Source organism: Muscardinus avellanarius (assembly GCF_963383645.1).
Source record: "Muscardinus avellanarius genome assembly, chromosome: 19".
NCBI classification, from domain to species: domain Eukaryota; kingdom Metazoa; phylum Chordata; class Mammalia; order Rodentia; family Gliridae; genus Muscardinus; species Muscardinus avellanarius.
In genome coordinates, this window is record NC_137805.1 from 46542501 (window position 1) to 46556792 (window position 14292).

At 43.9% G+C, this 14292-nt stretch overlaps 1 protein-coding gene across 2 annotated transcripts in view; it reads right to left on the bottom strand.

Moving 5' to 3' along the window:
- Nucleotides 1-13908, bottom strand: part of CBFA2T2 (CBFA2/RUNX1 partner transcriptional co-repressor 2) — a gene marked incomplete at both ends in the record, with an annotated part of 146891 nt that extends 132983 nt beyond the window's left edge. For both annotated transcript variants that reach the window (XM_080716286.1, XM_080716285.1), the window contains one exon: nt 13875-13908. In XM_080716286.1, the coding sequence (XP_080572412.1) occupies nt 13875-13908 (34 nt within the window). The remainder of the gene's footprint in view (nt 1-13874) is intronic.
- Between the last annotated feature and the right edge of the window lie 384 nt (nt 13909-14292).

Consider the following 14292-nt stretch of genomic DNA (forward strand, 5'->3'; position numbering starts at 1 on the left):
CTACCTCTGAACTACAACCCCAGCCTATTTTATTCTTTATTTTGAATCAGTGTCTCCACTGCAGAGGAACTCACTAAAATGCTGAGGCTGGCCTTGAACCTGTAGTCCTCCTCAGTCTCCCAAGTACTAGGATTACAAGTGTGCACCATCATGTCTGATTTTTATTTTTGAAACAATGGTCTCACTAAATTGCAACCCGGGAGCATTCTATCTCTGAGCTACACCACCAGCCTGATTTTTTATTCTTTATTTTAAAAAATGATCTCACTAAGTTGCAGAAGTCCTCACTAAGTAGCTGAGGCTGGCCATGAACCTGGATCCTCCTGTCTCAGCCTCACAAGTACTAGGATTTACAAGCATGAACCACCAAGCCTGGCTTCCCCAGACCTTTTATTGTTTTTGAAACAGGGTCTCGGGTCTCACTAGGATTGTCCCTGGGTTCAATCTCCCAGTACTATAAAAAAAAAAAAAAAAAAGTAATGATGAGCCAGGTGTGGTGGCACACACTTGTAATCCCAGCATTTGGGAAGCTGAGACAGAAAGATCACAGTTCGCAGACAGCCTCAGTTACTTAGTGAGGCGCTCCATAACTCAATGATGAAAGGTCAGGTCCCTCTCTTGCCCCATGGGACTCTAAAGGGATAGGAGGTGGAACCCCGGAAGCCCTAAATGGAGATATTACAAGACTCCAGGTGTCACAAGACTCCAAACATTGCAACACAGACTCCAGGCATCACGAGACTTCCCAATGTTGCGAGAGAATCGGCATTCCCACACTGCTAGCCCCACCCCAAATGCCCCCCCCCCGCTTTAAATATGGGGTACTTCTGCTGCCCTACACAACTCTGCTGACTGCATGGCTCAATGGTCCCTTCCTACACAGTCAGCAGACCCGCTCGAAGGCGCCTGTTGATTAAAGCAGCTTTTGAAAACTAGGCTGATGTTTACCTCCTTTGAGAACCCCCTCCCAATTTCAATGTTATAAATGAGACCCTGTTTCAAAATAAAGAATAAAAATTCGTGCTGGGGGTGTAGCTTGGAGCCTAGCCCCTGGGTTCCATTCCCAGAACCACACACACCAGAAGGAGGAGGAGAAGAAGGAGGAGGAGGAGAAGGAGAAGGAGAAGGAGGAGGAGGAGAAGGAGAAGGAGAAGGAGAAGGAGGAGGAGAAGGAAGGGAAGAAGAAGAAGAAGAAGAAGAAGAAGAAGAAGAAGAAGAAGAAGAAGAAGAAGAAGAAGAAGAAGAAGAAGAAGAAGAGATGAAATAAACTCAAAATCCAGATATGAATGTTCAAGATTACACTGCTTATAAAATGGAGGCAAAAGGAAAACCGAGGTGACATCCATATCTTTTTCTCTTACACCTCTATTTTTGTTTTTGGTACTGGGGAAAGAACCAGGACATACTATTTCTGAGCTATCACCCCAGCCGTATATTTTATTCTTTTTTGAGTGTGTGGTGCTGGAGATTGAATTTAGGGGCCTTCTACCACTGAGCTACACCCCCAGCCCTATTTTTTATTCTTTATTTTGAACCGGTCTCACTATGTAAGTGAGGCTGGGCTCGAACCCGGATCCTCCTGTCTCAGCCTCCCAAGTACTGGGATTACAAGCACACACCACCTCACCTGGCTTATTCTTTATCTTGAAACAGGGTCTCACTGAGTTGCAAAAGGCCTCACTAAGTAGCTAAGGCTGGCCCATTGAGATCCTCCTGTTTCAGCCTTTCAAGTACTGGGATTAAGAGCAAGTGTGAACCACCACACCCAGCTTTTTTGGTTATCTTACAACACAATGTCCTCTCACAGAGCCACATCACAGAAACATATACCCTAAACTAGCCCAAGAATACTGAGAAAATCATCTGACTTCTGATGTAATCTCCTTATATGAAATAAGAGGATGAGGACAGTTCTCCATACCACACTTCTTTGCTATAAAAGTTAGATGATGTAGCTGGGTGTGGGCGCACAAATTTATTCATTTTAGCCTCATATTCCCAGAATTACACTGACCATATCCAGTTTCCTTTAAATCACTTGTAGTTTTTGTTTTTATATTTTATTTTATTTTTTGGAAGTACTGGGAATTAAGCCCAGGGCCCTCTACCACTCAACTACATCCCCAGCCCTTTTTTGGGTCTAATTTGCACAAGCTGGACTCAAATATGTGATCCTCCTGCTTCAACCCCCTAAGTAGCTGGGATTACAGGTGTGCTCCAAAGTGTCAGGCTATCAATTTGGTTCTAAACATTTCAGCTACACACCCAACACCTTCTGGCAGTTTTTCCAGAAATTCTATTTTTCCACAGATGAACTGTGCCTTAATTAGCACTGGAGAAGTCTGGTGTTAACATCAAAAGGTAGGATACTAAGCCAGGCACAGTGGTACAAGTTTGTAATCCCAGCATTTGGGAAGCTGAGACAGGAGGATTGCAGTTCACAGACAGCCTCAGCTACTACTTAGTGAGGCCATTTGCAACTCAGTGAGACCCTGTTTCAAAATAAAGAATTGAAAAATAGGGCTGGGAGAGTAGCTCGGAGGTAGAATGCCCCAAGTTTCCATCCCCAGTGATGGAAAAAAAAAAGGGGGGGGACACTTCTTTCTAAGGAATTAGAATTATTTTGACAATGTTCATTCTAGTACTTACTGGTATCTGATTTTCAACATCAGATGTCTCCTTCCTTCTCTTTTCCCCAAAGTCATAAAAAATGGCAAACTACAGTTGTCATCTTTTCAAATATATTTGAAAAATATGCACACCAAAACTGCTTCTTTGAAGTTGCAAAGGCTAAGTAATCAGTAAGCAGACTAAACCATTAGTTATCATTACAAGAAAGAAATTAGCTTTTCACTATATGCCAAACCAACATGTCAACATGCACAAATTACTATGCCCATATAAAATTTAAAAGCAAATCACCTGAGTTAAGGTAGACATTCAATGACTGAAAATTAATAAAATGCTTTAAATAAAATGAACAGAAATACTGAGATTTAGCTGAGCACAGTGATGCATACCTGTAATTCCACCACAGGAGGATTATAGGTTCAAGGCTAGCCTCAGCAACCTATGCCTCCCTTTCCAAGATAATGTACCAGTAACATTTTACTCCACTAAAATGCGGCAGGCATATTATCTTTGGGGGAGGAGGGGCTACTGGAGTTTGAACCTAGGGACAGTATACCTCTAAACTATACTTTTAGCTCCCCTTTTTGAAAAATTTGAAACAGGGTCTCACTAGTTGCATAGGACCTCAGTACCACAATAAAACAAATAAAACAAACAAATAAATAAATAAGAAAATAAAAATTATGACTAAAAAATAGGGCTGGGGGTGTCGCTCAGGTAGAGTCCCTGGGTTTCATTCCCAGTACCACATTACAAACACACACACACACACACACACACACCTACAAGTCACCCAGCACTGCAAAATAAATAAATATATATTTACATATATATAGAGAGAGAAAATAAAATAGAAATTGCAAAAGCCGAGCGTCGTGGCACACACTTGTAATCCCAGCATTTGGGAGGCTGAGACAGAAGGATTCAGATTTGCGGCCAAATGAGACCCTCCACAACTTAGTGAGACCTTGTTTCAAAATAAATAATAAAAATCAGGGCTGGGGGTGTTGCTTGGAGGTAGAATGCCCCTGGGTTCAATCCCCAGCACCACAAAAATAAAGAAAAAAAAGAATGAATGACTCGGCCTAGAGGTGTAGTTCAGAGGTAGAATGCCCCTGGTTTCTATCCCCAGCACCACCAAAAAGAAAACAAAAGAAAAGAAAATACAAGTTCATTAAAGGACATTGTGGATATGGTCAGTGAAGGAATATGGGGCTAGAATAAATAAATCTATGCTATTTGCATGTCCTCATATGGCTTTGAGAAATTGAAAGCAGATAGGATCTCTGCATAACTGGCTAAGTTAACAAAGAAATAACAGAAACATAAGAGAGGAAAAGGTCAAATTAGTGTGTCAGGGGAGCTGTGCAATGCCTGATATTAACATTTCACTTGATCTGCTGGGGAGGTCAGATTACATTATTTGTCTCCATCAGCTAATGTAATTAAGAGGTCTAGTCAACTCTAAAGCTATAAATTCAGACTGAAGGATATATAGTTCTAGGTTATTCTGAATTAGATTTCCATATTTAATTACAGCAATACAAAATAAAGGAGAATCAAAACCTAAAGAGCCACAATGCAAAGCAGAAGTTCACTGAAATAGTCCATACACCATAGTTGATAATCCATATAAATTCACATGGATATTTCTTGGCCTTTGATGAATAACAACATCATCTGCTTCATCGTTAAGACTGGGAAACATATGGAATGAACTGATAAAAGATGTTGGGAGAGCTGGGCATGGTGATGCACACTTGTAATCCCAGCATTTAGGAGGCTGAGACAGGAGGACCATGGTTTGCAGACGGCCTCAGCTACTTAGCCCTTTGCAATTCAGTAAGACTGTGTTTCAAAATATAGAATAAAAAATAGGACTGGGGGTGTAGCTCAGAGGTAGAATGTCCCTGGGTTCCATACCCAGTACCTCAAAAATAAATAAGTAAAATTAAAGAATAAAAAGTCAGGCTGGTGTGTAGCTCAGAGGTAGAATGCCTCTGGGTTCATCACAGTACTGGGGAAAAAAAAAAAAAAAAGACGCCACCACACCCAATTTTGGACTTTTTAAAATAAGAGTTATTAGACAAAGTTGAAGATGATAATGGGAAAACAAGTATCCTCAGGGAACTCTGAGCTCTTCTAGAATGTATGTTTAAATATTCCTACTCTAGTAAAAAAAAAAAAAAAGTGCTATATAATAAAGGATAAAGAATAGCGGGTATTAAACCAGGTGTGGGTGGCGCACACTTGTAATCCTAGCATTTGGAAGGCTGAGACAGGAGGATCACGATTCACCGATAGCCTCAGCTACTTAGCAGTGCCCTTTGCAACTCAGTGAGACCCTGTTTCAAAATAAAGAATACACAAATAGGGCTGGGGGTATAGCCCGGAGGTAGAATGCCCCTGGGTTCCATTCCCAGTACTGCGAAAATAAATAAATAAATAAAAGAATAGCGGGTATTAGATTTCAGTGTATAGTGAATGCACTTGACCCAAGATTGAGCTATGAGCTGGGTGTGGTGGAGCGCATTTGTAATTCCAGTACCTAAGAGGCTGAGACAGAAGGATCTGGGTTTATGGCCAGCCTCAGCAATTTGTGAGGCCCTGCACAACTTAGTGAAACCTTGTTTCCAAATAAAGAATAAAAATAGGGCTAGAGGTGTAGCTCAGTGGGAGAATGCTCCTGGGTTCCATCCCCAGTACAGCAAAAAATAAAATAAAATAAAATAAAATTCAATCCCTAGCACTACAATTAAAAAAAAAAAAAAAAAAAGCCGGGCATGGTGGCGCACCATTGTAATCCCAGCGTTCCAGAGGCTGAGACCTGAGGATGGGGGTTCACAGACAGCCTCAGCTACTTAATGAGTCCCTCTGCAACTTAGTGAGCCCCTGTTTCAAAATAAAGACTAAAAAAATAAATAAAATGGCAGGGGTGTAGCTCAGAGGTCGAATGCCCCTGGGTTCCATCCCCAGACCCACAAAGAAAATAAAAAAGGATTACACTATGAATTGTATGTCTACTACTTATGAATTGGGTGATCCTGGGCAATTGATTTAACTTCCCTAAGGAAGTTTTTTTTCTTTTGGGTACTAAGGATTGAATCCAATTGCATTCTAACTCTGAGCTATACTCTGAGTCTATTTAATATTTTTTATTTTGAAACAGAGTCTCACTAAGTTGATGAGGCTGGCCAGAAACTTGCAATCCTCTTGCCTCAGCCTGACAAGTACTGGGCCAACAGGCCTGCACCACCATACCTGGCAAGCCTTATTTCATAATCATTAAAACAAAGATGCTAACCATCCCCTAAGGTTGTTCTAAGAATTACATAAGATGATTGGCAAATGTGAAAAGCACCCAGTTAAAAACTAGCAAAGATTGTGTGTGCGTGCCTGCACACGTGTGTGTGTGAGTGTGTGTGAGTGTGTGTGTGTGTGTGTGTGTGTGTGTGTGTGTGTGTGTGGTGCTGGGAACCCAACCAGAGCCTCACAACTGTTAGGCAAAGGGAAGCTAGATCCCTAATCCACCTTTTTTTTGTGTTTGTGGTACTAGAGATAGAATCCAAGGACATTCTACCTCTGAGCTATACCCTCAGCCTATTTTTCATTCTTTATTTTGAAACAGTATCTCACTAAATTTCAGAAGGCCTCATTAAGTAACTGAGGCTGGCCTGGAACTTGCAATCCTCCTGTCTCAGCCTCCCAAGAACTGGGATTACAAGTTTACAAGCATGTACCACCACGCCTGGCTCCCCCTGCCACACCCCCGTTTTTAAATATTTCCAGTGGATTTAGTGTGGCAAAGTGGCATACATCTCTAATCCCAGGAACTAGAGAGGTGAGAATGGCAAAGTTTAAGGTCAGCCAGGGAACTCAGTGAGCCCCGTCTGGAAAGAAAAGAAAAAGAAAGAAAAAGAAAGAAAGAAAGAAAGAGAGAGAGAAGAAAAAAAGCAAGCACTTGAACTGAACTACAGACCAATGTACACATCTAAAATAAGATTTTTTTTCTGAGACAGGAAGATCACAGTTCACAGCCAGCTACTCAGTGAGGCCCTTTGCAACTCAGTTGAGACCCTATTTCAAAATAAAGAAAAAATAGGACTAGGGTGTAGCTTGGAGGTAGAATATCCCTGGGTTCCATTCCCAGTACTGAAAAAAAAAAAATAAAAATTTTGTTAGGTATGATTTTTTTTTAAATGCCTGGGGATATAGCTCAACTTTTAAGAAGCCCCAAGTTCAATATCAATACCACAAAAAAAGTCATATTCCATTGGCAGTTGGCATATCTGCTATTGACTCATTTGAAAATATTAACTTATGGTACACCAGGCTTTGTAATTTCAGATAGCCTCAAGGTCTTTAAGAAGCCACAGACAGAAAACAGAGACAGAGGCAAAAAGCTACTTAACTATCTAATAAAACCCATGAACAAGCCAGGCATGGTGGAGCACGCTTATAATCCCAGTGCCTGGGAGGCTGAGAAAGGAGGATCACAGGTTCACAGCCAGCATCAGCTATTTAGTGAGGCCCTGTCTCAAAATAAAGAATAAAAAAGTGGGCTGGGGGTGTAGCTTGGAGATAGTATGCCTCTGGGTTCAATCCCCAGTACCACAAAAAAAGGAGAGGGGGCTGGGCATGTTGACTCATGTTTATAATCTCAGTACTTGGAAGGCTGAGACAGGAGGATCACAAACTCACCTCTATCCTCAGCTAGTTAGTGAGATTCTCCACAATTTAGTGAGATCCTGTTTCAAAATAAAAAAATAAAAATTGGCTAGGGTATAGCTCAGGGGTAGAATGCCCCTGGGTTCAATGGTTCAATCGCCAGTACCAAACAAAACAAAACAAAACAAAAAAACAAACAAACAATGAGGATAAAACTGCAAGAGAAGCTGGGTGTGGTAGTGCACGCTTGTAATCCCAGCATTTGGGAGGCTGAGACAGTATCAAAGGTTCACAGCCAGCCTCAGCTACTTAGTGAGGCCCTTTGCAACAGTATTCAGTTAAACCATACTTCCTACTTAAAAACATGCACTGAATTTAAATAATGAAGCTCAGAAAGCTGGCACAAACCTGTAATCCCTGCTATTCAGAGGATGAGACAAGAGGATCACAAGTTGGAGGGCAATCAGAGCAATTTAGCCAGTCCAATTTAAAAAAATTAAAGTAAAAGGGGTCGGGGTGTTGCTTGACAGCAGAACATCCATCCTGAGTTCAATCCCCAGCACTGAGGGGGGGGGGGGAGACTATTCTACACAACAGACTTAACAATCAAAAATAAATGCACACCTGTGATTCTAGTACTTAGGAGGATGAGACAAGGGGATCACAAGTTGTAGGTCAGCCTCAGCAACTTATTGAGAATTTTAGCAATTGAACAAGGCCTTATTTCAAAATAAAAAAGACTAGGGATGTAGCTTGGAGGTAAAAAGCCCCTGGGTTCAATCCTCAGTACTAAAACAAATAAAAATAAAATAAGCTGGGCATGGTGGCACATGCTTGTAATCCCAGCATTTGGGACGCTGAGACAGGAGGATCACGTTCTCGGACAGCCTCAACTTAGGTCCTTTGCAACTCAGTGAGACCCTGCTTCTAAATAAAGAATGAAAAAATAGGGCTGGGGAAGCCAGGCATGGTGGCACACACTTATAATCCCAGCATTCAGGAGGCTAAGAGACAGGAGGATTGCGGTTCGCGGACAGCCTCAGCTACTTAGGCCCTTTGCAACTCACTGAGACCCTGTTTTAAGATAAGGAATAAAAGCCAGGCATGGTGGCGCATGCCTGTAATCCCAACACTTGGGAGGCTGAGACAGGAGGATTGCACAGGTTCTAAGCCAGCCTTAGCTACTTAGTGAAGCTCTCAGTAACTTAATGAGACCCTGTTTCCAAATAAAGTACAAAATAGGTCTGGGAGTATGGCTCAGAGGTAGAAAAGCCCTTGAGTTCCACCCCCAGTAACACAAAAATAAAATAAAGAATAAAAACAGAGCTTGAGGGTGTAGCTCAGAGGTAGAATGCCCTTGGGTTCTATTCCCAATACCTAAAAAAAAAAAAGAAAATAGGACTGGGGGTGTAGCTCAAAGGTAGAATGCCCTTGGTTCCATCCCAGTACCACAAAATAAATAAACTGGAAGTGGTGGCACTTTTGTAATCCTAGTACCTTTGGAAACTAAGACAACAGGATCACAGGTTCTCAGTCAGCTTCACTTACTTATTGAGGCCCTCTGCAACTCCATGAGACCCTGTTTCAAAATAAAGAATAAAAAAATAGGGCTGGGGGTATAACTCAAAGGTAGAATACCCCCTATTTTCAATCACCAGCACCGCAAAAAAAAAAAAAGAAAAAAAAGAAAAAATAGGGATGGGGAGCTGGGCATGGTGGCACAAGCTTGTAATCCCAGCATTTGGGAGGCTGAGAGAGAAGTATCGCAGGTTCGAGGACAGTCTCAGCAACTCAGCAAGGTCTCTCAGCAATTTAGCCTCAGCTAATACTTAGTGGGGCCCTTTGCAACTCAGTGAGACACTGTTTCAAAATAAAGAATAAAAAATAGGGGTGGTGGTATAACTCGGAGGTAGAATGCCCATGGGTTCCATCCCCAGTACCACCAAAAAAAAAAAGTACTTAGAAGGCTGGGGGTGGAGCATCCCTGGGTTCTATCCCCAGTTCCCCCTCCCTAAAAAAAGTCAGCTTCAGAGCCCGATGTGGTAGGGCACACGCCTGTAATCCCAGTACTTGGGAGACTGAGACAGGAGGATCGCAGGTTCGAGAACAGTCTCAGCAACTCAGCAAGGTCTCTCAGCAATTTAGTGAGACCCTGTTTCAAAATAATAAGTGATGGCACATGCTTGTTATCACAGTACTTAGAAGGCTGAGACAGGAAGATAGTAGGTTGGAGGACAACCTCAGCAAGTAGTGAGACTCTCATCAACCTAAGAAGACCCTGTCAAAGTAAAAATAAAATTGGGGTGGGAGTGTAGCTCAGAAGTAGAATGCCCACCGGGCGTGACGCACGCTTGTAATCCCCACGCTTGGGAGGCAGAGACAGGAGGATCACGCAGGTTCAAAGCTAGCCTCGCTGGCTTAAGAGACCCTGTTTCCAAATAAAAATATAAAAAATGCGTCTGGAAGTGTAGCCCAGAGGTAGAAGGGCTTCCAGGAACCCCAGTACCACCACCAAAAAAAAAAAAAAAAAAAAGAAGTAGAATGCCCGAGTTCAATACCCAGTACCATACACACACAAAAAAAGAAATAGGGTCTTACTAAATTGCAGAGGGCCTCACTAAATTGCTGAGGATAGCCACTAATCTATGATCCTCCTGTCTAGCCTCCCAAATACTGTAATTATAAGCATGTGCCACCACACCCATCTGTGTTTCAAAATAAAAAATAAATCAGACGCCGGGCATGGTGGCACACGCTTGTAATCCCCGCACTTGGGAGGAGATAGAAGGATTGCGCAGGTTCAATGCCAGCCTCCCTGGCTTAAGAGACCCTGTTTCCAAATAAAAATATAAAATAGGTCTGGGAGTGTAGCCTATAGGTAGAAGGGTTTCCAGGAACCCCAGTACCACCAAATAAATAAATAAATAAATAAATAAATCAGGCATGGTGGTGCACACCTGTAATCCCATTACTTGGGAGGCTGAGACAGTTGAAGGACCGAAAGTTGAAGGACCACCCCAGTAAGTATTAAGACTCTAATCAACCTAGCAAGACTCAATTTCAAAATAAAAATTTAAAAATTGGGGCTTTTTTCAATCCCCATAACCAACCAAAAAAAAAAAACTTTTCTTTTTACTGAGCTAGTATATATCCTTGTCAAATCTAAAGGGTCACCTGTCTGCCTCCCATTTGTTATAAATTCCAAAAAGTTAGCTGGATGTGGTGGTGCATGCTTATAATCCCAGTACTTGGGAGGCTGAGACCGGATTGCAGGTTCATAGCCAGCCTCAGCTACTTACTGAGACCTTGTTTCAAAATAAAGAATGAAAAATAGGACTAGAGGTATAACTCAGAGGCAGAATGCCCCTGAGTTCAATCCCTAGTACCACAAAATAATAAAAGTAAGTTTTTCCAAAAAGAATGAACCAAAACACCAAGAGGAATAACTAGCCAAGTGTAGTGGTGCTTGTTTGTAATCCCAGTACTTGGAAGGCTAAGACAGGTTCAAGACCAGCCTCAGTAACTTAGGGAGGCCCTGTTTCAAAAATAAAAGAATAAAACAGGCCTGGGAGTGTAGGTCAGAGGTAGAATGCCCTGGGTTCCATCTCCAGTACCAAAAGAAAAAAAAAAGGCAGCAACTACAGATGAAGTCATAAAAAGGCATTAACTTCACTGAGTGTGGTGATGCATGTCAGTACACTCCCAGTACTTGGGAGGCAGAGACAGAAGGATCACAGGTTAGAAGCTAACCTCAGCAACTTAGGGAAACTCTAAGCAACTTGGAAAGACACTTTCTAAATAAAAAATAAAATCTGAACTGGGCGTGGTGGGGCATGCTTTTAATCCCAATACGAGGGAGGCTAAAATAGGAGGATCACAGGTTTGCGGCCAGCCTCAACTACTTGTGAGGCCCTCTGCAATTTAGTGAGACCCTGTTTCCAAATAAAATGTAAAAAAATAGGTCTGGGAGTGTAGCCCTGAGGTAGAAATCCCCTGTGTTCCCTCCCCAGTACCACAGGGGGAAAAAAAAAAAAAAGGGCTGAGGGTATGGCTGGGAGGTAGAATAGAGTTCAATCCCCAGTACCAAAAAAATAAATAAATAAAAATAAAATCCAGCTGGGGGTATAGCTCTGAGAATGCCCTGCATTCAATCCCCAACACCAAAACAATAAAGAAGCATTAATTTATTGAATCTCCTTTGTATTTCTTCAATCCAATATTTAATGGGTGGCAAACAAAGAACAAAGGCTGTTTAAAGCTTCCCTTTTAATTGTTGAAAAACACTGCTATAGGACTAGAGCTTAGAGTTCCTAGTACTCAGTTTCATTTTCTGCAAAATGGGTATAATTTTTGTGTGTGTGGTACTGGGGATTGAACGCAGAGACATTCTATCTCCGAGGTCCATCCCCAGCCCTACTTTATTTCTTATGTGGAAACAGGGTCCCCCAAGGTTGATAAGAGTCTCACTACTTGCTGAGGCTGTCCTCAAATCTGTGATCCTCCTGTCTCAGGTGTGCATAACCAAGCCTGGCTACAAAATGGGTATAATTAAATAAATAGCTCTTATTTAGACTGTCACTAAGTTTATTTATTATTTATTTATTTATTTATTTATTTGTTTATTTTTATTTATTTATTTTTGTGGTACTGGGGGTGGAACCCAGAGGCTTCCTACCTCCGGGCTATACTCCAAGACCTATTTTATACTTTATTTGGAAACAGGGTCTCACTAAGTTGCTGAGAGCCTCACTAAGTAGCTGAGGCTGGCTTAGAACCTGTGTGATCCTCCTGTCTCTGCCTCCCAAGCGCGGGGATTACAAGCGTGCGCCACCACACCCTGCATTGTCACTAAGTTTAAATACAAGAAAACATGCAGCTGGGACCTGGCCATCTGTAATCCCAATACTTGGGAGGTTGATATATGAGGATCACTTCAAGGCCAGTACAAGGTAATTTAGTGAGCCTGGTTGGAAATGAAAGAATAATAAAAAGGGCTGGGGGTACAGTGAGAGGTAGAATGTTCCTGGGTACCAATCCCTAGTTGTATGTGTTGAGGAGAGAGAATTCAAAAGAAATTGGTTTCCTCATTTACAGAATATCTCCTCTCTCAAAGTCAAAACAGACTGGTACATCCAATGGCCCACACCTGCAATACCAAGGACTCAGAAGGCTGAGGCAGGAAGCCAGCCTGGACAACTTAGGAGGCCCTATCTCAAAATAAAAAAGGTCTGGGGATGTGGCTCATGGTAGTGTCCCTGGGTTCAATCCCCAATAACACACACACACCACCAACGGGTTCAATCCCCAATAAAACACACACCACCAACAACGGAGTCTTGTCAACAACAACAGTTTTGTCTCTCATGCATCTTGGTATATTCTCTGGGCCTAGAATATTTTTTACTCAAGATATGATTTAATAAATATTAAGTGATGCAAAACGCCTGGTGCTCCAAAAAATGTTGGCTATTATTGCTATTGTGAAGAGAAACGACTAAAATCTTACCATTCTTTTTTTTTTTTTTGCGGTATTTGGGATGGAATCCATGTGCATTCCACCTCCGAGCTATACCCCCAGCCCCAATTTTTTTATTATTTTGAGACAGGGTCTCACTGAGCTGCAAAGGGCCTCCTCGCTAAGTAGCTGAAGCTGGCCACTAACTGCGATCCTCCTGTCTCTGCCTCCCAAATGCTGGGATTACAAGCGTGCGCCACCACACCCAGCTTTTACTATTCCTATTAAGAGATACCATTCCTCTCCCAGGTATCTCACAATTCGCAGAGGAACACTAGGTAAATGCTGGCATGGCTAAAAGGAGGTAAGAATAACAATTGGTTCACAGAGTAGGGCTAACCGACGAGAAAATCTTAAATACACAACTTAAGAGTGCAATTTCGGACTTTTTCAAGTGAGGTTCACACAGAATGATAAATAAGCCACAATTACAATAATGGCAGTTTTCATGTTTGTGAATGTGCAAGGGTCTGTGCCAGGCATTCCATAGGCCTCACTAAACCCAACTCTAGGAGACAGAAAGGAAGGCTCTTTATACTCCCATTTTTCAGGCCGGGTAATTGAGACTCGGTGAGAGACAAGGTCACAGCTATCTAACCGGAGGAGCAGAAAGGGAAGCCAGGCCGTCCGAAACCCAGACCCTACATGCAACAGGCCCCTCGGGGAAGCCATCCTCGCCTCCTCCAACACTGACCACATATCCCTCAAAATCGGGCGTCTGTTATATTTCCCCGGAGTCCGACTTTTGGCCCCAGCATAGAACAAAACAATACTTGTCCGCAGAAAGTCCTGTGGCCGCCCGCCCGGCCTGGGCTCCGAGGCCGCGGTCCCCAGTTTCACTCACACCCAGAGCCCCGAGTCCTCCGGCGGCGCGGAAAGCGCCAGGGCGGCCTCGGAGGGCCGCGAGGGCCCGCCCGCCGGTGACCTTGGGTTCCCCGCCCTGCTTGGTACCTCAGTTTCCCCATCCCGGCCTCGCTCCAGGAGCCGTGGAGCAGCCGCGCGCCCGCGGAGCCGCAGGCCCCTCACACGCCCCCCTCGCCCGCCCGCCCGCCGGGCTTACGCTGGAAGGCGGCCGCTCCAGGAACGCCCACCATCGCCGAGCGCCGCCCGCCGCCCGCCGCCCGCCTCCGCCTGCGGCCCGGGACCCTCGCCGGAGCCGCCGCGGGACCCGCAGGCGCGGAACTCCAAGACACCAGCGCCACCAAAGTCGCCGCCGCCGTTAGGCCGCGCGCAGCCCCGCCCCCTAGCTGGCTCCGCCCCGCCCGCCGGCCCCGCCCCCGCCGCGCGCGCTCGCGGTCCAGACCAACGCACGCGGAAGCTCAGACTCAAAACCAGCTTCCGCTGAGCCCCGCCCCCTGACCTGACCCGCCCCTTCCGTGCAACCTCTCGCCCAATCCCGGCGCAGTCTACTTCACAGTCCCGCCTCCCGCGTCACGCGCTCCCCTCACGAGTACCTTCGGACCTCCAGCACAGGATTC